Raw genomic sequence first — 28,000 nt, forward strand, 5'->3', positions numbered from 1 at the left:
TAAGGATGCCTGATTATAAGTTCGTCATTTTAATAGAATTGAAAATCAGCTGAAATTGAGCAATGGAATGTTTTTGTTTTGTTTTTGTTTTATACTTATGTTTTATCCCTTTTCTGAAGAATCAATAATAGCATAGCATTTCAGTATATTTTAGATTTTGAAAACCTGTGTACTGCATTTATGCATTTAATCAAATGTTTTTAAACAATATAACAGTTGAATCAATAATCCATTACCCAATATTAAAAAACAACATAAGTGCACAATGATGGGTTCTGAAGTAAATCTATGAAACCATGCAGGTACATTTTTGCCTTTATTTATATAGTGCTTTATACAACACTGATTGTTTACATACAGATACAGGTACATACAGATCCAGAACTGATTTGGATTCCACTATAGCTTAGATCTAGTTTAAAGTGCTCAGAATAGGATTATTTACAGTTTTTACTTTCATTACTACTCATTAAGTAGCATCAGTAGCTACATTTATCCTTAAGTTAAGTCCTTCATTTGATCAGACATTAAAGGCAAGGTTCAGACCTGTCTGAATCAGTTATGTTGGCATGAGTGGTTAAGGTCAGTTAAACCATGGAACCAGAAGTGACACCGCAACCAAGAACGAAGCAGTCAACACACTGATCCTGCTGCTGACTTCACCTGATGAATATTCTGCATTACAAAGAGAAGAAAACAGACAGAAACAATCATTCGCTGACCTTTTTAAATTTTACCTAAAGCAAAAACACTGCAAGTTTGAACTGGCCTGTCTGATGTTATTAGTGATAACTGATTAATCTTCTGAAATTTGTTTGTGAAAATACTAGGTTAATAAAAAAAACCTAAAAACGTATGATGTGGATGCGAGGTTGTGTTATTTTATTTTGCAATAACCTAATAATGCAAGGCAGTTTGACTTGATTCAATTTCAAATTTAATTCAATTTTGAATTTTATCTATTTAAACAAATATGTGACTCTGGACCACAAAATCAGTCATAAGGGTAATTTTTTTAAAGTTTAAGATTTATGCATCACTTGAAAGCTGAATAAATAAGCTTATGACAGGAAAATATTTGGCTGAGATACAACTATTTGAAAATCTGGAATTTGAGGGTGCAAAACAAATCTAAATACTGGGAAAATTGCCTTTAAATTGATCCAAATTAAGTTCTTAACAATGCATACTACTAGTCAAAAATTAAGTCTTGATTTATTCACAGTAGGAAATTTACAAAATATCTTCATGGAACATGATCTTTATTTAATATCCTAATGATAAAATTTTTTATAATTTTGACCCATACAATGTATTTTTGGCTATTGCTACAAATATACCTGTGCTGCTTATGACTGCTTTTGTGGCCCTGGGTCACATATAGGGTTACCATTTATTCCAATAGTCCAGTTTTGACAGTTTACTAACTACAAGTAACTTTGCAACTACATGTCATCTACTTAGACTAACTTCATATTAACTTGTTCTACTAACCGTAAAGGGTTAGTTCATCCAAAAATGAAAATTCATTAATTACTCACCCTCATGTCATTCCAAACCTGTAAGATACTAATTAAGATATTTTTGATGAAATCCGAGAGCTCTCTGACTCTGCATAGACAGCAAGGGTCCTATCACGATCAAGGCACAGAAACGTAAAACAGTCCACATGTCATCAGTAGTTCAACCGTAATTTTACGAAGCTACAAGAATACTTTGTGTGCGCAAAGAAAACAAAAGGGACAGTCCTCTGCCATTATCGATGCATGCGCATTTTTGTTTTCTTTGCACACAAAAAGCATTCTCATAGCTTCGTAAAATTACGGTTGAACCACTGATGTCACATGGACTGTTTTAATGATGTCCTTACCGCATTTCTGTGCCTTGATCGTGGTAAGATCCTTGCTGTCTGTGGAGGGTCAGAGAGCTCTCAGATTTCATCAAAAATATCTTAATTTGTGTTTCGAAGATGAACAAATATTTACGGGTTTGGAACGACATGAGGGTGAGTAATTAATGACAGAATTTTCATTTTTGGGTGAACTAACCCTTTAACATAAGAGTATATGAATACTCTAATGAGAGTTCATTGATGTAGTTGCAAATTAATGATCGTTGACATTTAGGGCCAGTTTTACTAACAGCTTGTGTCAGTGCAAACCATCTTTTGGCATTAAAATTGTACTGTCAGGTTTTACTAAAGACGCGTGGACAGTTGAAAAGGCGTGGACAGTTATTTTTGCGCCTGACCTTATTGAATATGCATTTGTAGGAGTTTCCCTTTCAGATGCAAAGTTTATGGGAGGAGAGTATTCAAATGAATCACGCAAGATTATCACACAGGATTATTTTCAATGCCAGAAGAACACATTATCCAAATATATTGTTTGCCAAGCCATGTTATTTTTAATTCAGAAACACTCAAATATGGAGAAAATGAGCGTCCTTCAATTTAACGCATTCACTGAATCGGCAGATTTGAAGAGTTTATTTCCACAGAAATTGCATTTATTTTACTTAGATGATGATTGTTAAATGATAAATTTATTAAATAAAGTTTGAAATTATTACTTATTAAAACAATATTTAAAAGTTTATCATTTAAAAAAAATATATTTTAAAATTGTAAATATTGTTTTTATAATAGTTTAAGCCCTCTCTGAGGGCCTAGAGGGCCCTGATGGTTCCTCTCTGAAACAAAGTAAAAAATTTCCTCATGTGAGTGCAAAATATTTCACTGCAGTGCAAGATTGAAGTGTGTCACCAGGGCTGGACTGGGACAAAAAATCGGCCCTGGCATTTTTGGTCCTGGTGGCCACCACTATATATATATATATATATATATATATATATATATATATATATATATATATATATATATATATATATATATATATACATATATAATGTGATATACACTACCATTCAAAAGTTTTTGAACAGTAAGATTTTTCATTATTTTTTAAAGAAGTCTCTTCTGCTAACCAAGTCTGAATACAGTAATATTGTGAAATATTTTTACTATTTAAAATAACTGTTTTCTATTTTAATATATTTTAAAATGTAATTTATTCCTGTGATCAAAGCGGTATTTTCAGCATCATTACTACAGTCTTCAGTGTCACATGATTCTTCAGAAATCATTCTAATATTCTGATTTGCTGCTCAAAATACATTTATTATTATGTTGAAAACAGCTGAGTATAATGTTTTTTGAGGTTTCTTTGATGAATAGAAAGTTCAGAAGAACAGCATTGATCTGAAATAGAAATCTTTTGTCTTTATCCTCATTTTTGATCAATTTAAAGCATCCTTGCTAAATAAAAGTATTAATTTCCATAATTTCTTTCCCAAAAAACAAAACAAAAATTATACTGACTCCAATCTTTTGAATGGTGTATTGTATAATGTTACAAAAGCTTTTTTTTTTTCAGATAAATGCTGATTTTTGGATCTTTCTATTCATCAAAGAATCCATTATTAATAATAAATATTTCTTGAGCAGCAATTCAGCATATTATTATGATTTCTGAAGGATCATGTGACACTGAAGACTGGAGTAATGATGCTGAAAATTTATCTTTGATCACAGCAATAAATTACGTTTTAAAATATATTCAAATAGAAAGCAGTTATTTTAAATAGTAAAAATATTTCACAATATTACTGCTTTTGCTGTATTTTGGATAAAATAAATGCAGGCTTGGTGAGCAGAAGATAATTCTTTAAAAAACATTCAAAATCTTACTGTTCAATAACTTTTGACTGCTAGTGTAGATATGTATCATTGCATCTAGTTGTTTTGGATAATAAAAAAACTTCAGGTCTGACAATATCGTGTCTTTTCTAATTTAAATCTAGATTTATTTGCATTAGCCCATGGAAACCTCTATGGACACACTTGACATGACTTGGCCAAAAAAATCGCGGTGGACGAATTTACGTTTAATTAAGAAGTGTTTGCGTATTCTGCACTAATGGCGCGCGCACACAGGATGCCTGCCTCCGTTGTGAGTCTCTATCAATCACTTTACCGATTCAACTGCTCTCTCCTCCTCCTGCTGGCTGTTTACGCCGCATCACTCACCGCAGAGCAAGCCTGTTCTTGATCAAGCTGCTGTGAAAACGTGGGAAAAGCCGACGACGAAGAAGTTGGGGTGAAGCGTTCTTTATACAGGTGGAGCAAAACACTTCATAGCGCCGTCTATAGCGCATTGTGATTGGGTGGTCTACGCTGTCAATTCAGGAAACAAACCAATGAGCCACTGGCTGCTCGTGATGGTCCTTGGCAAAAAAAAAAAAAAAAATTCTGTCGGCCCCTTCAGTGCGTCGGCCCACCGGGAAAATGCCCGGTATGCCAGATTACCAGTCCAGGCCTGTGTGTCACTCACCTGTTCCATTTATTATAATTGAAGAAGTGAAGATCTGGAAGGGTAATGTGTTGTTTTTGGCGGCTCGAACTACTGTTTTCACTATCTGGGTGCTATTGGGTAGAACGGTGCCTGCTCCAAATACAAGATCCATGCTGTTTCGGATCGTGGGCAAACTCCTTAATTTCACACTGGCATTACTGGAGAGAGTTCGGAATAAAGATTCATCAATGAAAAGTGTGTTATGTTGAATACGTAGCTATATTCAAGAACACACAGCATATTCATACCTGAAGCTTGTTATGGATATGGTGCTGAATGATGCAGGGTAATCAGCAAAGAAGAAAGGTTCAAGCTGCAAAACAAGAGTTGTTTATCAAGATTGGGTTTCTTTTGTAAAAGCATGGTTCCAAAATTCATAAGTAGACACGTCACACTCACCCCTGCTTTTATCAGCGAAGCCCTGTTCTGAAATTCAGTAGAATTTTTATTGGAAAGAGCAGCCATGAAGGTTCCGTTGGTGAGGATTGTCAGTGGAATTATCTGCACTGATTCTACAAAACAGGAATTGATAATTAAAGAAAAAGTAGCAGAGATTGCACAGAACTTTTCTAGGTAAGTTAACGTAGTAAAATCTTATAAATCTGGCATGTCTGAATCAACTTACTAATGACAGTAATGGAGGTGGCATCAAGGGTGAGGTTGAAGTTTGAAGTTGAATTAGCCGCTGCTTCTTTTAGAGTCTCCACAATGTCTGTGTTGCTGGGGATCGGTTCAGTGGATGTTTCACTAAACACTAACTCAACCTCTGCCTGTACGTTTGAGACTGCCCGGGTCCTGGAAACAGCTCTGGAAAGAAACGGTATGTTTTACAGTTTATAATTGCATCCATGCATATGATCTCAGTGTTGGTTTGTGATTCAGAGATGGGAGAAAGCAGATAAAAAAAAAAAAAAAATGCTACTTGACATATAACTGTAAACGGTTAGGAAAGCTAAATAGATGTAAACTTTTTATAAAGGAGAGAAAATCTTTCCAGATTTTGTGCTGTTGACAGTAGTGAGTGTAGTTATATAAATAAATGACAACATATAAAAAAAAAATCTTGAAAATGTTGAGTTTAAGCTTTAAAAATTTAGCCCTTTTAGCCCAGGGAATGCATAAACTGATCAAACTTATTATATTGAATGCATTGTAAATTGCTTTAGAAAAAAAGTGTCAAATGCATACATTTAAGTTTTATGACATGAAAAATTACACAAACTGTCTGACATTGAAGGCATGATGTGTAAATTAACATTGAAAACAAGAGTGTAAATGAACAAAGTAATCATTTAAAGTAATGAATCAAACTTTTAACTTACATGAAAGCAATCACGATGGTCCTGATGAAACGAGGCCCAAACTTGTTCTTATAGATTTCATTAAACTGTGAAAACAGTAAGTCAGGTTTAGGAATGTTTCCTAATATTTTATGAAACAATCCCATTTTTATAGATGCAGTTTTTTTTAAAGAATACTATACAATTGAACAAGAGTGCTTAAAAAAAAAAGTTAATTTTTTTTTTCCTTCCCAAAACTTTCAGGCAAATACAAAACTGAATTCAGAGTGTTGCTGTAGAATTTTAATATTATTACATAAAATAAAGAAAAAATAAAGAAATAAATAATTATGTGTATCTTTGCAAATGCTTCTGCTTCTGCAAATCACTGTATTCTGCCATTTGAAACATACCATACTCTCTACTCTTGTGGCTAGGCTTTTAAATTCCGGAGTTTGAGGGTTTGACAGTGCTGGAACAAACACCACTATTATGACAATCTGTATGGCAACAGTTGGCAGAGGACGTGCTGGTGCTGTTGTTGTGGTTGTGGTTGTAGTTGTAGTAGGTGTGGTTGTAGTTGTAGTAGGTGTGGTTGTAGTTGTGGTAGGTGTGGTTGTAGTTGTAGTAGGTGTGGTTGTAGTTGTAGTAGGGGTGGTTGTAGTTGTACTGGTTGTTGTGGCTTTGGTAGTTGTGGTGAAGGGCTCCCCTGTGGTTGTGTGAGTTTGGTTGTATTGAAGAATATGAAAAATAAAAATAACAGTTGAGAAAAATAACTCAAGCAAGATTTAAAAAAGCAGTGCACCAGCTTTAGTTAAAGGGTTACTCCACCCCAAAATGAAAATTTTGTCATTAATCACTCACCCCCATGTCGTTCGAAACCTGTAAAAGCTTCGTCCATCTTTGGAACACAATTTAAGATAATTTGGATGAAAACTGGGAGACTTGTGACTGTCCCATTGACTGCCAAACCATTTTCACCGTCTTGGCCCAGAACAGCGTGTGCACTTTGTGTCCAGCGGGGATTCACCAAAATGGTGCTACACGGAACCAGAGGAGACGAATTGTTGAATAAATTCCTTAGTTTTGTTTTTTTGCGTATAAAAAGTATTCTCATAGCTTCATAACGTTACATTTGAACCGCTGATGGCAGATGGACTACTCTGACGACGTCTTTCATACTTTTCTGGGCCAAGACAGTGAAAATGGTTTGGCAGTCAATGGGACAGTCACAAACCTCCCGGTTTTCATCCAAAATATCTTAAATTGTGTTCCGAAGACGAACAAAGCTTTTACGGGTTTGGAACGACATGGGGGTAAGTGATTAATGACAAAATTTTCATTTTGGGGTGGAGTAACCCTTTAAATAACAACACAGACCAACACAGAAAACATTGCAAATTGTTTTGAATGACATACTGATGATGATGCTTGTTTGAATTACGTGTTGATTGATAATCAGGAATTGATAATTAAAGAAAAAGTAGCAGAGATTGCACAGAACTTTTCTAGGTAAGTTAACGTAGTAAAATCTTATAAATCTGGCATATCTAAATCAACTTACTAATGACAGTAATGGAGGTGGCATCAAGGGTGAGGTTGAAGTTTGAAGTTGAATCAGCAGCTGCTTCTTTTAGAGTCTCCACAATGTCTGTGTTGCTGGGGATCGGTTCAGTGGATGTTTCACTAAACACTAACTCAACCTCTGCCTGTACGTTTGAGACTGCCCGGGTCCTGGCAACAGCTCTGGAAAGAAAAAGTACATTTCACAGATTATATTTGCATCCATACATATGATCTCAGTGTTGGTTTGTGATTCAGAGATGGGAGAAAGCAGATTTAAAAAAATAAATAAATAAATGCAACTCGACATATAACCGTAAACAGTTAGGAAAGCTAAATAGATGTAAACTTTTATAAAGAAGAGCAAATCTTGTCATATTTTCTGCTGTTGACAGTACTGAGTGTTGATATATAAATAAATTACAACATATATATATATAAATCTTATAAATGTTGAGTTTAAGCTTTGAGAATTTAGCCCTTTTAGCCCAGGGAATGCATAAACTGATTAAACTTATTATATTGAATCCATTGTAAATTGCTTTGGAAAAAAGAATCAAAAGCATACATTTAAGTTTTATGACATGAAAAATTACACAAACTGTCTGACATTGATTGCATGATGTGTAAATTAACATCGAAAACAAGAGTGTAAATGAACAAAGTAATCATTTAAAGTAATAAATCAAACTTTTAACTTACACGAAAGCAATCACGATGGTCCTGATGAAACGAGGCCCAAACTTTTTCTTATAGACTTCATTAAACTGTGAAAACAGTAAGTCAGGTTTAGGAATGTTTCCTAATATTTTATGAAACAGTTCCATTTTTATAGAAGTAGATCATGCTGTTTTTTAAGAGCACTGTACAATTGAACAAGAGTTCTTTAAAAAGTTCATATTTCTTTCCTTCCTAAAACTTTCAGGTAAATACAAAACTGAATTCAGAATTTTGCTTTAGAATTTGACTATTATTTAAAATAATAAAATAAAAATATTATATATATATATATATATATATATATATATATATATATATATATATATATATATAATATGTATGTATGTGTGTGTGTGTGTATCTTTGCAAATGCTCCTGCTTCTGCAAATCACTGTATTGTTCTGCCACTTGAAACATACCATATTCTCTACTTTTGTGGCTAGGCTTTTAAATTCCGGAGATTTCTTGTCTCCCAGTGCTGTAACAAACACCTCTATAATGACAATCTGTATGGCAAAAGTTCGTTCTGGTGCTCTTATTGTTGTTGCTGCTGTTGTTGTGGAGGTTGCTGTTGTTTTAGGATTGGCAGTAGATGCTGTGGTGGTGGTGGTGTTGGTGGTGGTTGTTGTTGTTGTTGTATTAGGGTTGGCAGTAGATGTTGTGGTTGTTGTTGTTGTGTTAGGATTGGCTGTTGTTGTTGTCGTTGTATTAGGGTTGGCTGTTGTTGTTGTATTAGGATTGGCAGTAGATGTTGTGGTTGTTGTTGTTGTTTTAGGATCGGCTGTTGTTGTCGTCGTTGTATTAGGGTTGGCTGTTGTCATTGTATTAGGGTTGGCTGTTGTTGTTGTATTAGGATTGGCAGTAGATGTTGTGGTTGTTGTTGTTGTTGCTTCTGTGGTATTAGGTGTCGTGGTAGGGGTGGTTGTAGTTGTAGTTGCACTGGTTGTTGTGGTGAAGGGCTCCCTTACTGTTGTGTGAGTTTGGTTGTATTATAGAATATGAAAAATCAAAATAGCAGTTGAGAAAAATAACTTCAAGATTAAACAAAGCAGTGCAACAGCTATAGTTAAATAACAATACAAACTAACACAGAAAGCACTGTAAATTGTTTTGAATGAAATACTGATGATGACGTTGTTTGTTTGACTTACGTGTTACACTGGTGATATTGAGAGTGACATTAGCTTTCATAATAGTGTTTACTATTTCCGCATCACTGGGTAAAGTTCCAAATGTCACATTAATTTCAGTGATGATTGACCCTGGACTACAGAAGGGAAAGAGAAGAGAAAAAGTCATTGTCATTTTTTAAAATGCAAGGCTCAATACTGAAACCACTTAGGCTATAGCACATTTGGAAGAAGTGTTTATGCAGCTATTTTTGGTTTGCTGTAGTTTTCTTGTGGCATTAAAGTGTTAGTTCACACAAAAATGAAAATTGTCATTAATTGCTCTCCCTCATGTCGTTCCAAACCTGTAAGATCGTTCATCTTCGAAACACAAATTAAGATATTTTTGATAACATCTGAGAGCTCTCTGTCCCTCTGCAGACAGCAATGCAACTGCAGTGTTCCCAGGTCTAGAAACATACAGTAGCAAGGACATCAGAAAACAGTCCATGTGACATAGAACCCCAGAATGTACTTTCTACTGAATGTAAACAGCACTGATTACTTTCTGGGGTACTCTCCAAAATGGCGGAAGATGGTAAGTTATGTTATTATAGTTTTCTTTGCACACAAAAAGTATTCTTGTAGCTTCGTAAAATTAAAATTAAATTGAACCACTGATGTCACATGGACTATTTTACTGATATACCTTGCTATGTTTCCGGACCTGGGAACACTGCAGTTGGATTTGCCGTCTACAGAGGGTCAGAAAGCTCTCAGATTCCATGAAAAATAACTTAATTTGTGTTCTGAAGATGAACGAAGGTCTTATGGGTTTGGAACGACATGAGGGTGAGTAATTAATGACAGAATTTTCATCTTTGGGTGAACTAACCCTTTATGTCTTTTCAGATGCTGTGCATTAAATGCTTGATTAAAAACGTTTGTTTTAAGATGATTATTTATATATTTGCCTTGGCAAACCAGTAGAAAAATAATAATTTTGGATTTACAAATCTCTGTCTCTGTCACTTCATGTGACCCCAAAGGAATGTTTGCACATCGAAAATTGTTATTTCTGTACAATTAAGCAGAAAAATGTGTAAATAGCTGTCTAGATTTTCCTGTAAACCAAAGACTTTTGTTTTACATAAATGAAAATTAAATGTATTCATATTTAAAGGAAGAAATGCTCACCGGAACCGAATAACTGCCAGACCTTTGAAGGAGGGTAATGCTTTTGTAAAGAATGGTGTCAACTGTGGAAAACAGAATGACAAAGTCAGGTTCAATATTTAGTTATCGATTATGAATTAACCACAGACTGAAAAAAAAAAAAACACGAAAGAGATTTGATAGCCATTCATTTGATTTTCACATGATATGAATTTATTGTTTCCAAATTTTAGTGCATGATAGCATTTAATGTAAAAGTCTTATCCTTAGTTCTTGTTCAACTGTATACCTTAACTTGGTCCATCATCCACACCTAAAGTATTTAAATAATGTTTGCACCCAGTTTTACCTTTGGTTCTGTTATCATTATTATTTATTCACTCACTTATTTTTTAATTTGTATTTAGTTATGTATTGTAACAAGTTATGTAATATTGTAACAAAACATGTGACTTCATCAACACGTGCCTTAACTGTACTTTAGAAGTTTCAAATCATCATCACTTAGTGTTAAAAAATGTATTACTTTTTTATATACTAATATTTTTATTATCATATTGGTTAGGGTTAGGTTTTTTTTTTTTTTTTGCTACTTCTACAGGTCTTTTCCTGTCTTCACCCAATAATACTCACATGATCAGCCGACCAAGCTGCACAGATGTTATTGATATATATTTTTATTTTATTTATTTATTTATTTATTTTAATTTAGAGCTGCTCTTGAGAAATGACTGCCAAAAAGAAAGTGCAGTTGTATATTGGAAGTTATTTGAACATTTTTTTTAACATTTATTGGTATTATTCTGTATTAATATCATTCTTTACCATTTAACAGTAAAAATAAATAGTAAAAGTTGGACTAATTGTTAAAATAGCAGCATATTAATATTTACACCAGGGCACCAATAAAATAGAATACTATTTGCACTGGAGTAAAAAATAACGTGCATTACTGTCTATGTGGGGTGTAGTTAGATTTCACCAGTGTTGGGCAGTAACTAGTTACAAGTAATGCATTACTGTAATAGTATTTCTTTCCCTGGTAACTAGTAGTGTAACTAATTACTGATACAATTTTAGTAATAGTATTACAGTTACCATCCAAAAAAATGGGTAGTTACTGATTTGATGCCAATGATTTGAAATTCAAATATTTAGTCATCCCTATTAATGTTCATAATTGTTTCAAGACGTCACCAATGTAGCAAGCTAGCTTAGTCTGAAGAAGGATAAATGGAAATACAGCCATTATTTTAATTTTTTAGGGAGAAAACATCAACTGCACACATAAATTGTGGAGTGGTACTAAGAATAGACTTATATCTGTAACTTTAATTGATTCACACTTTTTTTGGGGGTGTAATGGAAAAGTAATGTCACTAGTAGAATAACTACATGCCTTTAAACATTTGTCATGCAACGTACCGTATCTTTGACTTTCTTTTCTCTGTTTTTATATGCTTCTGAAGCTGGAGTTGACAGATCAGTATCAAAATTTTCACTGCTGTAAAAACTAACAAAAACTGTCTGGGTTGTGTCTGGTGTTGTTGTTGATTGAGCTTTGGTTGTGGTTGTTGGTTCAGCCGTAGATGTAAGTTGTGTTGTTATTTCTGTAGGAGGGGCTGTAGTAGTAAACTGAGATGTAGTTGTAGGTGAGTTTGTTGTAATCAGGGTTGTAGATTGAGCTGTATTTGTTGGAGGCAGGGATGTTGTTGCTGTCTGCATTGTGGTGCTTTGTTCAGATTTAGTTGATTGTTCAGTTGTAGATGTTAAAACAGTTGTGGTTGTTGGTTCAGCTGTAGATGTAAGTTGTGTTGTTGTTTCTGTTGGAGGGGCTGTAGTTGTGAACTGAGATGTAGTTGTAGGTGAGTTTGTTGTAAGCAGGGTTGTAGATTGAGCTGTATTTGTTGGAGGCAGGGATGTTGTTGCTGTCTGCGTTGTGGTGCTTTGTTCAGATTTAGTTGATTGTTCAGTTGTAGATGTTAAAACAGTTGTGGTTGTTGGTTCAGCCGTAGATGTAAGTTGTGTTGTTGTTTCTGTTGGAGGGGCTGTAGTTGTGAACTGAGATGTAGTTGTAGGTGAGTTTGTTGTAAGCAGGGTTGTAGATTGAGCTGTATTTGTTGGAGGCAGGGATGTTGTTGCTGTCTGCGTTGTGGTGCTTTGTTCAGATTTAGTTGATTGTTCAGTTGTAGATGTTAAAACAGTTGTGGTTGTTGGTTCAGCAGTAGTTGTTAAAACAGTTGTGGTTGTTGGTTCAGAAGTAGATGTTAAAACAGTTGTGGTTGTTGGTTCAGCAGTAGTTGTTAAAACAGTTGTGGTTGTTGGTTCAGCAGTAGATGTTAAAACAGTTGTGGTTGTTGGTTCAGCCGTAGATGTAAGTTGTGTTGTTGTTTCTGTAGGAGGGGCTGTAGTTGTAAACTGAGATGTAGTTGTAGGTGAGTTTATTGTAATCAGGGTTGTAGATTGAACTGTACTTGTTGTAGGCAGGGATGTTGTTGCTGTCTGCGTTGTGGTGCTTTGTTCAGATGAAGTTGATTGTTCAGTTGTAGATGTTAAAACAGTTGTGGTTGTTGGTTCAGCAGTAGTTGTTAAAACAGTTGTGGTTGTTGGTTCAGCGGTAGATGTTAAAACAGTTGTTGCTGTCTGCGTTGTGGTGCTTTGTTCAAATGCAGTTGATTGTTCTGTTGGAGATGTTGAAGCAACTGTGGTTATTTCAGCTGTAGATGTAAGTTGTGTTGTTGTTTCTGTAGGAAGGCTTGTAGTTGTAAGCAGAGTTTCAGTTGTAGCTGTGTTTGCTCTACCAGTTGTAGATTCAGTTGTTGCAGTTGTAGGTGAGTTTGATGATTCAGGTGCTTGCGTCGGTTTGGCAGTGGTTGTAAACAGAGTTTCAGTTGTTGCTGAGCAGAATTGTATCAGCTGTTGTGTCACTTTTAAGCAGTACTGTGTCGTTGGTGTAGCTGAGCTTGATGTAGCAGTCATGTTTGTTGTAACCACAGTTGTAGATTGAGCTGTACTTGCTGTAGGTAGGGATGTTGTTGCTGTCTTTATTGTGGTGCTTTGTTCTGCTGTAGATGTTAAAACAGTTATGGTTGTTGGTTCAGCCGTAGATGTAAGTTTTGTTGTTGTTTCTGTAGGAGGGGCTGTAGTAGTAAACTGAGATGTAGTTGTAGGTGAGTTTGTTGTAACCAGGGTTGTAGATTGAGCTGTATTTGTTGTAGGTAGGGATGTTGTTGCTGTCTGCGTTGTGGTACTTTGTTCAGATGTAGTTGATTGTTCAGTTGTAGATGTTGAAGCAGTTGTGGTTGTTGGCTCAGCTGTAGATGTTGAAACAGTTGTGGTTGTTGGTTCAAGTGTAGATGTTAAAACAGTTGTGGTTGTTGCTACAGCAGTAGATGTAAGTTTTGTTGTTGTTTCTGTAGGAGGGGCTGTAGTTGTAAACTGAGATGTAGTTGTAGGTGAGTTTGTTGTAAGCAGGGTTGTAGATTGAGCTGTATTTGTTGGAGGCAGGGATGTTGTTGCTGTCTGTGTTGTGGTACTTTGTTCAGATGTAGTTGATTGTTCTGTTGTAGATGTTGAAGCAGTTGTGGTTGTTGGCTCAGCTGTAGTTGTTAAAACAGTTGATGTTGTTGATTCAGCAGTAGATGTAAGTTGTGTTGTTGTTTCTGTAGGAGGGGCTGTGGTTGTAAACTGAGATGTAGTTGTAGGTGAGTTTGTTGTAACCAGGGTTGTAGATTGAGCTGTATTTATTGTAGGCAGGGATGTTGTTGCTGTCTGCGTTGTGGTACTTTGTTCAGATGTAGTTGATTGTTCAGTTGTAGATGTTAAAACAGTTGTGGTTGTTGGTTCAGCAGTAGATGTTAAAACAGTTGTGGTTGTTGGTTCAACTGTAGTTGTTAAAACAGTTGTGGTTGTTGGTTCAGCAGTAGTTGTTAAAACAGTTGTGGTTGTTGGTTCAACTGTAGTTGTTAAAACAGTTGTGGTTGTTGGTTCAACTGTAGTTGTTAAAACAGTTGTGGTTGTTGGTTCAGTTGTAGATGTTAAAACAGTTGTAGTTGTTGGTTCAGCCGTAGATCTTAAAACAGTTGTAGTTGTTGGTTCAGTTGTAGATGTTAAAACAGTTGTAGTTGTTGGCTCAGCCGTAGATGTTAAAACAGTTGTAGTTGTTGGTTCAGTTGTAGTTGTTAAAACAGTTGTAGTTGTTGGTTCAACCGTAGTTGTTAAACCAGTTGTAGTTGTTGGTTCAGCCGTAGACGTTAAAACAGTTGTAGTTGTTGGTTCAGTTGTAGTTGTTAAAATAGTTGTGGTTGTTGGTTCAGCCGTAGACGTTAAAACAGTTGTAGTTGTTGGTTCAACTGTAGATGTTAAAACAGTTGTAGTTGTTGGCTCAGCCGTAGATGTTAAAACAGTTGTAGTTGTTGGTTCAGTTGTAGTTGTTAAAACAGTTGTGGTTGTTGGTTCAGCCGTAGATGTTAAACCAGTTGTGGTTGTTGGTTCAACTGTAGTTGTTAAAACAGTTATGGTTGTTGGTTCAGCCGTAGATGTTAAAACAGTTGTGGTTGTTGGTTCAGTTGTGGTTGTTGGTTCAGCCGTAGATGTTAAAACAGTTGTGGTTGTTGGTTCAGCCGTAGATGTTAAACCAGTTGTGGTTGTTGGTTCAACTGTAGTTGTTAAAACAGTTGTGGTTGTTGGTTCAGCAGTAGATGTTAAAACAGTTGTGGTGGTTGGTTCAACCGTAGTTGTTAAAACAGTTGTGGTTGTTGGTTCAACTGTAGTTGTTAAAACAGTTGTGGTTGTTGGTTCAACTGTAGTTGTTAAAACAGTTGTGGTCGTTGGTTCAACTGTAGTTGTTAAAACAGTTGTGGTTGTTGGTTCAGCAGTAGTTGTTAAAACAGTTGTGGTTGTTGGTTCAGCCGTAGATGTTAAAACAGTTGTGGTTGTTGGTTCAGCCGTAGATGTTAAACCAGTTGTGGTTGTTGGTTCAGCCATAGATGTTAAACCAGTTGTGGTTGTTGGTTCAACTGTAGTTGTTAAAACAGTTGTGGTTGTTGGTTCAGCAGTAGATGTTAAAACAGTTGTGGTGGTTGGTTCAACCGTAGTTGTTAAAACAGTTGTGGTTGTTGGTTCAACTGTAGTTGTTAAAACAGTTGTGGTCGTTGGTTCAACTGTAGTTGTTAAAACAGTTGTGGTTGTTGGTTCAGCAGTGGATGTTAAAACAGTTGTGGTTGTTGGTTCAGCAGTAGTTGTTAAAACAGTTGTGTTGTTGGTTCAACTGTAGTTGTTAAAACAGTTGTGGTTGTTGGTTCAGCAGTGGATGTTAAAACAGTTGTGGTTGTTGGTTCAGCAGTAGTTGTTAAAACAGTTGTGGTTGTTGGTTCAACTGTAGTTGTTAAAACAGTTGTGGTTGTTGGTTCAGCCTTAGATGTTAAAACAGTTGTGGTTGTTGGTTCAACTGTAGTTGTTAAAACAGTTGTGGTTGTTGGTTCAACTGTAGTTGTTAAAACAGTTGTGGTTGTTGGTTCAGCAGTAGTTGTTAAAACAGTTGTGGTTGTTGGTTCAACTGTAGTTGTTAAAACAGTTGATGTTGTTGGTTCAACTGTAGTTGTTAAAACAGTTGATGTTGTTGGTTCAGCCGTAGATGTTAAAACAGTTGTGGTTGTTGGTTCAACTGTAGTTGTTAAAACAGTTGTGGTCGTTGGTTCAACTGTAGTTGTTAAAACAGTTGTGGTTGTTGGTTCAGCAGTAGTTGTTAAAACAGTTGTGGTTGTTGGTTCAGCCGTAGATGTTAAAACAGTTGTGGTTGTTGGTTCAGCCGTAGATGTTAAACCAGTTGTGGTTGTTGGTTCAGCCTTAGATGTTAAAACAGTTGTGGTTGTTGGTTCAACTGTAGATGTTAAAACAGTTGTGGTTGTTGGTTCAGCAGTAGTTGTTAAAACAGTTGTGGTTGTTGGTTCAACTGTAGTTGTTAAAACAGTTGTGGTTGTTGGTTCAACTGTAGTTGTTAAAACAGTTGTGGTTGTTGGTTCAGCAGTAGTTGTTAAAACAGTTGTGGTTGTTGGTTCAGCAGTAGTTGTTAAAACAGTTGTGGTTGTTGGTTCAACTGTAGTTGTTAAAACAGTTGTGGTTGTTGGTTCAACCGTAGATGTTAAAACAGTTGTGGTTGTTGGTTCAACCGTAGTTGTTAAAACAGTTGTGGTTGTTGGTTCAACTGTAGTTGTTAAAACAGTTGTGGTTGTTGGTTCAACTGTAGTTGTTAAAACAGTTGTGGTTGTTGGTTCAACTGTAGTTGTTAAAACAGTTGTGGTTGTTGGTTCAGAAGTAGTTGTTAAAACAGTTGTGGTTGTTGGTTCAACTGTAGTTGTTAAAACAGTTGTGGTTGTTGGTTCAGTAGATGTTAAAACAGTTGTGGTTGTTGGTTCAACTGTAGTTGTTAAAACAGTTGTGGTTGTTGGTTCAGCAGTAGTTGTTAAAACAGTTGTGGTTGTTGGTTCAGCTGTAGATGTTAAAACAGTTGTGGTTGTTGGTTCAACTGTAGTTGTTAAAACAGTTGTGGTTGTTGGTTCAGAAGTAGATGTTAAAACAGTTGTGGTTGTTGGTTCAACCGTAGTTGTTAAAACAGTTGTGGTTGTTGGTTCAGCAGTAGTTGTTAAAACAGTTGTGGTTGTTGGTTCAGCAGTAGTTGTTAAAACAGTTGTGGTTGTTGGTTCAACTGTAGTTGTTAAAACAGTTGTGGTTGTTGGTTCAGCCGTAGATGTTAAAACAGTTGTGGTTGTTGGTTCAGCAGTAGTTGTTAAAACAGTTGTGGTTGTTGGTTCAACTGTAGTTGTTAAAACAGTTGTGGTTGTTGGTTCAGCAGTAGATGTTAAAACAGTTGTGGTTGTTGGTTCAGCAGTAGTTGTTAAAACAGTTGTGGTTGTTGGTTCAGCAGTAGATGTTAAAACAGTTGTGGTTGTTGGTTCAACTGTAGTTGTTAAAACAGTTGTGGTTGTTGGTTCAACCGTAGTTGTTAAGACAGTTGTGGTTGTTGGTTCAACCGTAGTTGTTAAAACAGTTGTGGTTGTTGGTTCAACTGTAGTTGTTAAAACAGTTGTGGTTGTTGGTTCAACTGTAGTTGTTAAAACAGTTGTGGTTGTTGGTTCAGAAGTAGATGTTAAAACAGTTGTGGTTGTTGGTTCAACTGTAGTTGTTAAATCAGTTGTGGTTGTTGGTTCAGCAGTAGTTGTTAAAACAGTTGTGGTTGTTGGTTCAGCTGTAGATGTTAAAACAGTTGTGGTTGTTGGTTCAAGTAGATGTTAAAACAGTTGTGGTTGTTGGTTCAACTGTAGTTGTTAAAACAGTTGTGGTTGTTGGTTCAGCCTTAGATGTTAAAACAGTTGTGGTTGTTGGTTCAACTGTAGTTGTTAAAACAGTTGTGGTTGTTGGTTCAACTGTAGTTGTTAAAACAGTTGTGGTTGTTGGTTCAGCAGTAGTTGTTAAAACAGTTGTGGTTGTTGGTTCAACTGTAGTTGTTAAAACAGTTGATGTTGTTGGTTCAACTGTAGTTGTTAAAACAGTTGATGTTGTTGGTTCAACCGTAGATGTTAAAACAGTTGTGGTTGTTGGTTCAGCAGTAGATGTTAAAACAGTTGTGCTTGTTGGTTCAACTGTAGTTGTTAAAACAGTTGTGGTTGTTGGTTCAGCAGTAGATGTTAAAACAGTTGTGGTTGTTGGTTCAGCAGTAGATGTTAAAACAGTTGTGGTTGTTGGTTCAACTGTAGTTGTTAAAACAGTTGTGGTTGTTGGTTCAGCAGTAGATGTTAAAACAGTTGTGGTTGTTGGTTCAACTGTAGATGTTAAAACAGTTGTGGTTGTTGGTTCAGCAGTAGTTGTTAAAACAGTTGTGGTTGTTGGTTCAACTGTAGTTGTTAAAACAGTTGTGGTTGTTGGTTCAACTGTAGTTGTTAAAACAGTTGTGGTTGTTGGTTCAGCAGTAGTTGTTAAAACAGTTGTGGTTGTTGGTTCAGCAGTTGTTAAAACAGTTGTGGTTGTTGGTTCAACTGTAGTTGTTAAGACAGTTGTGGTTGTTGGTTCAACCGTAGATGTTAAAACAGTTGTGGTTGTTGGTTCAACCGTAGTTGTTAAAACAGTTGTGGTTGTTGGTTCAACTGTAGTTGTTAAAACAGTTGTGGTTGTTGGTTCAACTGTAGTTGTTAAAACAGTTGTGGTTGTTGGTTCAACTGTAGTTGTTAAAACAGTTGTGGTTGTTGGTTCAGAAGTAGTTGTTAAAACAGTTGTGGTTGTTGGTTCAACTGTAGTTGTTAAAACAGTTGTGGTTGTTGGTTCAGAAGTAGATGTTAAAACAGTTGTGGTTGTTGGTTCAACTGTAGTTGTTAAATCAGTTGTGGTTGTTGGTTCAGCAGTAGTTGTTAAAACAGTTGTGGTTGTTGGTTCAGCTGTAGATGTTAAAACAGTTGTGGTTGTTGGTTCAACTGTAGTTGTTAAAACAGTTGTGGTTGTTGGTTCAGAAGTAGTTGTTAAAACAGTTGTGGTTGTTGGTTCAGCAGTAGATGTTAAAACAGTTGTGGTTGTTGGTTCAACTGTAGTTGTTAAAACAGTTGTGGTTGTTGGTTCAGCAGTAGATGTTAAAACAGTTGTGGTTGTTGGTTCAACTGTAGTTGTTAAAACAGTTGTGGTTGTTGGTTCAGCAGTAGATGTTAAAACAGTTGTGGTTGTTGGTTCAACTGTAGTTGTTAAATCAGTTGTGGTTGTTGGTTCAACTGTAGTTGTTAAAACAGTTGTGGTTGTTGGTTCAGCAGTAGTTGTTAAAACAGTTGTGGTTGTTGGTTCAGCTGTAGTTGTTAAAACAGTTGTGGTTGTTGGTTCAGCAGTAGATGTTAAAACAGTTGTGGTTGTTGGTTCAACTGTAGTTGTTAAAACAGTTGTGGTTGTTGGTTCAGAAGTAGATGTTAAAACAGTTGTGGTTGTTGGTTCAACTGTAGTTGTTAAAACAGTTGTGGTTGTTGGTTCAGCAGTAGTTGTTAAAACAGTTGTGGTTGTTGGTTCAGCTGTAGATGTTAAAACAGTTGTGGTTGTTGGTTCAACTGTAGTTGTTAAAACAGTTGTGGTTGTTGGTTCAAGTAGATGTTAAAACAGTTGTGGTTGTTGGTTCAACCGTAGTTGTTAAAACAGTTGTGGTTGTTGGTTCAGCAGTAGTTGTTAAAACAGTTGTGGTTGTTGGTTCAGCAGTAGTTGTTAAAACAGTTGTGGTTGTTGGTTCAACTGTAGTTGTTAAAACAGTTGTGGTTGTTGGTTCAGCCGTAGATGTTAAAACAGTTGTGGTTGTTGGTTCAGCAGTAGTTGTTAAAACAGTTGTGGTTGTTGGTTCAACTGTAGTTGTTAAAACAGTTGTGGTTGTTGGTTCAGCAGTAGATGTTAAAGCAGTTGTGGTTGTTGGTTCAGCAGTAGTTGTTAAAACAGTTGTGGTTGTTGGTTCAGCAGTAGATGTTAAAACAGTTGTGGTTGTTGGTTCAACTGTAGATGTTAAAACAGTTGTGGTTGTTGGTTCAACTGTAGTTGTTAAAACAGTTGTGGTTGTTGGTTCAGTAGATGTTAAAACAGTTGTGGTTGTTGGTTCAACCGTAGTTGTTAAAACAGTTGTGGTTGTTGGTTCAGCAGTAGTTGTTAAAACAGTTGTGGTTGTTGGTTCAGCAGTAGTTGTTAAAACAGTTGTGGTTGTTGGTTCAGCTGTAGATGTTAAAACAGTTGTGGTTGTTGGTTCAACTGTAGTTGTTAAAACAGTTGTGGTTGTTGGTTCAGAAGTAGATGTTAAAACAGTTGTGGTTGTTGGTTCAACCGTAGTTGTTAAAACAGTTGTGGTTGTTGGTTCAGCAGTAGTTGTTAAAACAGTTGTGGTTGTTGGTTCAGCAGTAGTTGTTAAAACAGTTGTGGTTGTTGGTTCAACTGTAGTTGTTAAAACAGTTGTGGTTGTTGGTTCAGCCGTAGATGTTAAAACAGTTGTGGTTGTTGGTTCAGCAGTAGTTGTTAAAACAGTTGTGGTTGTTGGTTCAACTGTAGTTGTTAAAACAGTTGTGGTTGTTGGTTCAGCAGTAGATGTTAAAACAGTTGTGGTTGTTGGTTCAGCAGTAGTTGTTAAAACAGTTGTGGTTGTTGGTTCAGCAGTAGTTGTTAAAACAGTTGTGGTTGTTGGTTCAACTGTAGATGTTAAAACAGTTGTGGTTGTTGGTTCAACTGTAGTTGTTAAAACAGTTGTGGTTGTTGGTTCAAGTAGATGTTAAAACAGTTGTGGTTGTTGGTTCAACCGTAGTTGTTAAAACAGTTGTGGTTGTTGGTTCAGCAGTAGTTGTTAAAACAGTTGTGGTTGTTGGTTCAGCAGTAGTTGTTAAAACAGTTGTGGTTGTTGGTTCAGCTGTAGATGTTAAAACAGTTGTGGTTGTTGGTTCAGCAGTAGATGTTAAAACAGTTGTGGTTGTTGGTTCAGCAGTAGATGTTAAAACAGTTGTGGTTGTTGGTTCAACCGTAGTTGTTAAAACAGTTGTGGTTGTTGGTTCAGCAGTAGTTGTTAAAACAGTTGTGGTTGTTGGTTCAGCAGTAGTTGTTAAAACAGTTGTGGTTGTTGGTTCAACTGTAGTTGTTAAAACAGTTGTGGTTGTTGGTTCAGCCGTAGATGTTAAAACAGTTGTGGTTGTTGGTTCAGCAGTAGTTGTTAAAACAGTTGTGGTTGTTGGTTCAACTGTAGTTGTTAAAACAGTTGTGGTTGTTGGTTCAGCAGTAGATGTTAAAACAGTTGTGGTTGTTGGTTCAGCAGTAGTTGTTAAAACAGTTGTGGTTGTTGGTTCAGCAGTAGATGTTAAAACAGTTGTGGTTGTTGGTTCAACTGTAGTTGTTAAAACAGTTGTGGTTGTTGGTTCAACCGTAGTTGTTAAGACAGTTGTGGTTGTTGGTTCAACCGTAGTTGTTAAAACAGTTGTGGTTGTTGGTTCAACTGTAGTTGTTAAAACAGTTGTGGTTGTTGGTTCAACTGTAGTTGTTAAAACAGTTGTGGTTGTTGGTTCAAGTAGATGTTAAAACAGTTGTGGTTGTTGGTTCAACTGTAGTTGTTAAATCAGTTGTGGTTGTTGGTTCAGCAGTAGTTGTTAAAACAGTTGTGGTTGTTGGTTCAGCTGTAGATGTTAAAACAGTTGTGGTTGTTGGTTCAAGTAGATGTTAAAACAGTTGTTGTTGTTGGTTCAGCAGTAGTTGTTAAAACAGTTGTGGTTGTTGGTTCAGCTGTAGATGTTAAAACAGTTGTGGTTGTTGGTTCAACTGTAGTTGTTAAGACAGTTGTGGTTGTTGGTTCAACTGTAGTTGTTAAAACAGTTGTGGTTGTTGGTTCAGCAGTAGATGTTAAAACAGTTGTGGTTGTTGGTTCAACTGTAGTTGTTAAAACAGTTGTGGTTGTTGGTTCAACTGTAGTTGTTAAAACAGTTGTGGTTGTTGGTTCAAGTAGATGTTAAAACAGTTGTGGTTGTTGGTTCAACTGTAGTTGTTAAATCAGTTGTGGTTGTTGGTTCAACCGTAGTTGTTAAAACAGTTGTGGTTGTTGGTTCAGCTGTAGTTGTTAAAACAGTTGTGGTTGTTGGTTCAGCAGTAGATGTTAAAACAGTTGTGGTTGTTGGTTCAACTGTAGTTGTTAAAACAGTTGTGGTTGTTGGTTCAAGTAGATGTTAAAACAGTTGTGGTTGTTGGTTCAACTGTAGTTGTTAAAACAGTTGTGGTTGTTGGTTCAACTGTAGTTGTTAAAACAGTTGTGGTTGTTGGTTCAACCGTAGTTGTTAAAATAGTTGTTGTTGTTGGTTCAGTTGTAGATGTTAAAACAGTTGTGGTTGTTGGTTCAGCAGTAGATGTTAAAACAGTTGTGGTTGTTGGTTCAGTTGTAGATGTTAAAACAGTTGTGGTTGTTGTTTCAGCCGTAGATGTTAAAACAGTTGTGGTTGTTGGTTCAACCGTAGTTGTTAAAACAGTTGTGGTTGTTGGTTCAGCTGTAGATGTAAGTTTTGTTGTTGTTTCTGTAGGAGGGGCTGTAGTTGTAAACTGAGATGTAGTTGTAGGTGAGTTTGTTGTAACCAGGGTTGTAGATTGAGCTGTATTTGTTGGAGGCAGGGATGTTGTTACTGTCTGCGTTGCGGTGCTTTGTTCAGCTGTAGTTGATTGTTCAGTTGTAGATGTTGAAGCAGTTGTGGTTGTTGGTTCAGCTGTAGATGTTAAAACAGTTGTGCTTGTTGGTTCAGCTTTGGATGTTAAAACAGTTGTGCTTGTTGGTTCAGCAGCAGACGTTAAAACAGTTGTGCTTGTTGGTTCAGCCGTAGACGTAAGTTTTGTTGTTGTTTCTGTAGGAGGGGCTGTAGTTGTAAACTGAGATGTAGTTGTAGGTGAGTTTGTCGTAAGCAGGGTTGTAGATTGAACTGTACTTGTTGTAGGTAGGTATGTTGTTGCTGTCTGCGTTGTGGTGCTTTGTTCAGATGTAGTTGATTGTTCAGCCGTAGATGTTAAAACAGTTGTGGTTGTTGTTTCAGCCGTAGATGTTAAAACAGTTGTGATTGTTGGTTCAACTGTAGTTGTTAAAACATTTGTGGTTGTTGGTTCAGCCGTAGATGTAAGTTTTGTTGTTTTTTCTGTAGGATTGTCTGTAGTTGTAAACTGAGATGTAGTTTTAGGTGAGTTTGTTGTAACCTCAGTTGTAGATTGAGCTGTACTTTTTGAGGGTATGGATGTTGTTGCTGTCTGCGTTGTGGTGCTTTTTTCAGATGTAGTTGATTGTTCAGTTGTTGACGTTGAAGCAACTGTGGTTTCAGTTGTTGTTGAGCAGTATTGTATGTGCTGTTGTGTCAGTTCTAAGCAGAATTGTGTTGTCTGTGCAGCTGAGTATGATGTAACAGTCATAGATGCAGTTGTTGCAGTTGTAAGTGAGTTTGCTGAATCAGCTGATGCGCTACAAAACACTGTTATTATAAAAACAAATCAAAGCACAGAGCAATTTTAGAGCAATTGTCACATGTAAATAAGTAATAAGAGAAATAAAGAATTTGAATGGTCAGTAACTTACAGACCTAAACTTAACACTGCAATTATCAGTGTTTTTCCACTCATCTTGGTAGCTGTCAAATAGACCACCTATAAACATATAATGCATAACATTAGCAAACATGTTAGAAATGGCAACAGTTTTGGCATGTCAGTGAAGTGAGAAATTTTTTTAAAATTTCCTGTGCATCAAAGACGATTTGTCATTTTTGCACAGTCCACATTAATGAAGATGAATGTAAACACAAGGGAAGAATTACACTACCTTTCAAACGTTTTATATCAGTGATATTTTATTTATTTATTTTTTAAATTTATTTAATGTGTCTTATGCTCATCAAGAAATAATTTATTTAAAAACCATTGCTTTCAAAATTAGTGCGTTAACGCATGTGATTAATTTTTTTCAGTTTAATGCATTAACAATATTTAGAGGTCCCGAATTTTTGGCAGCTGGCTTCGCTCTGAAGGGTTCAGATTCTGAGCTATCCACAGGCAAACCTCACTGAGGTTTGAACCCCCCTTGAAGCCTAAGCAATTGCCAGATATTTTAATATGCAGTTATACGAAGTAGAGTAACACCGTACTGTAGATAATATTGAACAATTTTAGCAACATGAGCAGGATAGATGATATATCTCCGTTGGCGAGCAGTTAGTGATCATATATCTGCATAAGGAGGAGTTGGGGATGGAGGACGGTAAGCACATGTCTGTGCGACAGACTATGGCAAGTGTGAGTATCGATGATCTTATATATCTTATTAATTGTAGTGGGAGGAATTACAATCAGCTGAGTGTCAGCTGATGCTGCAGTCACGCTGTGGTCTGCCTGAACTACGCTTGAGCTCCATTTGTCACTCAAACTAGATTTCAGTCAGGACCACTCTGTTTGAGTCAGAATATTGTAGAGGTCTTGAACTTATATTTTTGGTGGCAGGCTTCGCTCTGAATGGTTCAGATTCTGAGCTATCCACAGGCAAACCTCACTGAGGTTTGAACCCCCCAACACAAAGACATAGTAGTTCGGCTAAAAGATCATTCAGGGAGTGCACTCTTTGGATGGTTAGGAGAGGTGGCATGCCTTAACGTTCAGAATGTTCCCAATGATAAACATATAATCCTGGTAAACAGTAGGTTCCAAATAGTGACTAAATAGCTTTTAAGCAACAGCAGTTTCCAACAAGCTATGGTCAACGAGCGTGTACTGACCAATTAAAGCTTAGCAACAGCATGTTGCCAATACATAACTTTAAGCATGAGTATGAAAAAGAAACTTGGCTTAGCTTCTTGAAGACATGTTCGGATGAATGGAGAGTGAAGTATATCCACATCTGTTGAGGATGCTTGATCTTCTTAATGATGTAGGCTACAACTCCATGCAGGGAGGGCCGATCTTGACTGAATTGTTCTTAAGTCACTTCCAAATTAAGCTGCTAATACCGGTCGATGCGGCAAATCGTGTGTTCAAAACAGACCGGAATCTAAAGCGAAAACTGTATGGTCAACATCCTTTAAATACGTTTGAAAGCTGTCCTGAGTGAGTGTTTGTGACAAACTAGAATACTTGGTGGATGCTGGACGACATTGATATTTAAGAAGGGACGTAAACAAGCGATATTACGGATGTGAAAGAAGGCAGATTTAGTGAGTGAAGAAATGTGAGATAGGAAGGAGAGAGAGGAGTAAAAGGATTATACCCAGGTTTTTAACAGTGGTGGAAGGTTGAACCAAGATCCCAGCAATGTTAACATAGTCAGCACAGAAAGGAGCAACATTTTTTGGTGAACCGACAAGTAGTAGATCTGTTTTATCAGTTTTGAGTTTGAGAAGGTTACTGGCCATGCGATCATTTATATAATTAATACAAGCTCATATGGAGTTGGTGGGAAAAGGAGAGTTGTGTTGAGAACTGATATAGAGCTGGGTGTCGTCTGCATTGCAATGGAAGTTGAAGCCTTGATGACAGATAATGTTACCTAAAGGGAGCATATAGATGATGAAGAGTAAAGGGCCAAGAACACCGTGAGAGACAGGAGCAGTAGAGTACTTAGCCTGGCGAACAGCAATGTAATGCTGATGGTCAGACAGGTAAGAAGTGAACCAAGATAGGGCAGTTCCAGAAATACCAAGAGAAGAAAGTCGTGAGATTAGAATACTGTGAGAGATTGTGTCAAAAGCAGAGGAAAGATCTAACAGAATTAAAATATATAACATCAGTGATAATTCTTATTGAAATATGTAGTAAAAAAAACCATGAAAATGTATGTTATTGTAAAAAAACGACATTGTTTTTGGACTATGGGGGGCGCCATTACTTTACGTGTACAGTACATTCTGCGTTGATGACGTCAAATGGTTGCACTCAGTGAGCTACTGGCGCTTTTTACCGCAACACAACTCAGAATACACAACAAGAAAATAAAATACTGATACGATACCACATTGTGAGACTTTTGGTTGTAATTTTCAGTCGAAGGGCAACAAAAGAAGCGATGTAATGTAAGACTTCACTGCTTTCCTAGCGATAAGAAGAGGAGAAAAGAATGGGAAGATGCCTGTGGACGAATAAAACTTCCTAAAGACCTGCTTCTTTGTTCTCTCCACTTTAGCACTGATGCCTTTGAGTCTTTTAGTAGACCACAGCTACTGAAAGAGCTTACAAACGGCTGAAACAAGAAATGCTAGATGCCATCTGTTAGGATGTAAACATGCCGACGCGTGGCCACTAGAGGAGTTTCTCAGTGCGGATTTCCCTCGATATCTGGGGTGTTTACACTCCTTGTGGGGAAAAATCGATGGTACAGCATTTGGTTTAAACCTATACTTATATCCATCGCCACCTGTAAGCTCTTTCAGTAGCTGTGGTCATCATATCAGTATTTTATTTTCCGAGTTGTCTATTCCGAGTTGTGCTGTGGTAAAAATAGCAACAGGTAGCGCTAGTAGCTCACCGAGTGCAACCATTTTATGTCATCAGAAAAATGGCGCCCCCCATAGTTCAAAATATGTATAAAATGAGGTGATTTTTTAAAATAACATAAATCTTTAATGGGTTTTCTACTTCATATTTCAGTAAGAGACATCGTTTACGTTATATTAAGCCATACAAGTCTTAATACCCAGGGATCCCTTTAAGACTGGTGTGACAGCTGCAGTTTTTAATTCAAGAGGAACAGCACCAGTGCAGAGAAGTTGAGAAATGAGTGAGTGAAATAGAAGTGAAATAGGCCGTGAAATAACAGGTGCAGTGTTTTTGAGTAGAGCAGTAGGAGCAGAATCAAGATGACAGAAAGATGGATTCGATTTTTTGAGTAGCTCAGAGATATAAGCAGGGGTTGGAGGGTCAAAATCAGTAAAAGTACCAAGTGCAAAATTGTTGGAAAGAGATTATATATACGATTTATTTTATTTTGGAAGAAGTGTAAGAGGGTCAATTATGTGACGTCTACATTTTCTGTCCAATTGCATTTTTTCAGTTATAAATTGGATTAAATGCATAAAAAAGGTGAGATATGAAGGGCCTCTGCCATGTATGAACTCAGTTTAACTTTTCAAAAAACATGAGTTATTTTTAATTGGTGTGACCATCCGAAAATTGCCCTAAATTTATTCAGATTAGACTAGACTCTCCTGTCTGCTTTGTTTGTCAGCATTATAATATGTCAGACTGCCTGTAAATCAAACTCCCGGCGAAAGGGTCAATTGAGCAGCCAATATTGGGCAAAGTACAGAAGTAACTGTGGCTAAAGAAATGCCTGCAGTTAATGCCACGTGCTGCACTTTTCACACGTCTATTTAAATAGATTTGTATTGATATACGGTCTTTGTGTCATTTGGGGTGACCACTCATCATGTGGTGCAACCAATAATAGCTGTATTAAAATAAAAAAAAAATATCTAATTTCTGTGGTTGAAATATGAATCACTGCTACAGTATGCTTAAATGAATGGTATTTTTAAAACATTTTTTATCACTTTTATGCAATTTGCAGGAAAAATAAATCTGTTAACTACATTTAAGAAGGCAACTCTGAAATTATAGAACAAAAATAAGAGATCATTATTTACAAAAACTCAAATGAAATGCAAATACTTTGTTTCTAAACACATTAATTACTGAGAACATTAAAAAAATGTTAAGCATGTTAAGGAAATTGTTTAATTTTAATATAAATCATGGTCGCACCACATGACATTAAGGCTACGGCCAATTCATCTAGATGAAAAAAACACTAAATGTAATTTTAATATGAATTTATGTATACACCACATTCTTAATGTTTGAACAATTACAGTAGATATTATAATTTTTTTGTATTTTAAAATATGTTCCTTATACGTCAGTGACCCAAGAATGACTCACAGAGGACTACTGAGTTACTCATGACAGGTACAGGAGGGTTGGTGAGTTTAACTACAGAAAACAGGGTTTTAGGATGGGAGGTAATGGTAATTGAGTAATTGGTAATGAGGGCAGAATAGTAACTGGAGCGTGCGGTATTTAAGGCAGATTTATATAGCTGAATATGGTCCTTGTAAGCAATAAGATGCACGTTCAAATAGGGATGGCTTGGTACGCATATCGGTACCGTTCGGTTCTCAGACAAATTCCAAATGGAAGTGATCATTCCATTTGGAATTTGTCCAAGAACCGAACGGTACCGATACGCGTACCGAGCCAT

At 36.4% G+C, this 28,000-nt stretch overlaps 1 protein-coding gene across 1 annotated transcript; it reads right to left on the reverse strand.

Annotated features, from left to right (window-relative positions):
• Positions 1-303: 303 nt before the first annotated feature.
• On the reverse strand, positions 304-28,000 carry LOC131543910 (mucin-2-like). The gene is made up of 15 exons (XM_058781714.1): positions 27,993-28,000; positions 19,454-20,288; positions 11,686-15,504; positions 10,282-10,343; positions 9,127-9,242; positions 8,395-8,942; positions 7,958-8,022; positions 7,257-7,438; positions 6,106-6,401; positions 5,735-5,799; positions 5,038-5,219; positions 4,812-4,924; positions 4,661-4,725; positions 4,392-4,570; positions 304-675 (listed from the first exon to the last, which is right to left on the reverse strand). Exons 1-15 carry the CDS (start codon positions 27,998-28,000, stop codon positions 584-586), a joined length of 6,627 nt encoding a protein of 2,208 aa, XP_058637697.1. The 3' UTR covers positions 304-583.

Source organism: Onychostoma macrolepis, chromosome 07, assembly GCF_012432095.1.
Source record: "Onychostoma macrolepis isolate SWU-2019 chromosome 07, ASM1243209v1, whole genome shotgun sequence".
Lineage (NCBI taxonomy): Eukaryota > Metazoa > Chordata > Actinopteri > Cypriniformes > Cyprinidae > Onychostoma > Onychostoma macrolepis.

What these genes read in the sequence shown, in the direction of transcription:
- LOC131543910 (XM_058781714.1), bottom strand. An exon ending in CACCTCCATTACTGTCATTA is followed by an intron (nt 6,402 to 7,256) that starts GTAAGTTGATTT and finishes ACACAACCACAG; the next exon opens with GGGAGCCCTTCACCACAACT. An exon ending in AATTATAATAAATGGAACAG is followed by an intron (nt 676 to 4,391) that starts GTGAGTGACACA and finishes TTTGTAATGCAG; the next exon opens with AATATTCATCAGGTGAAGTC.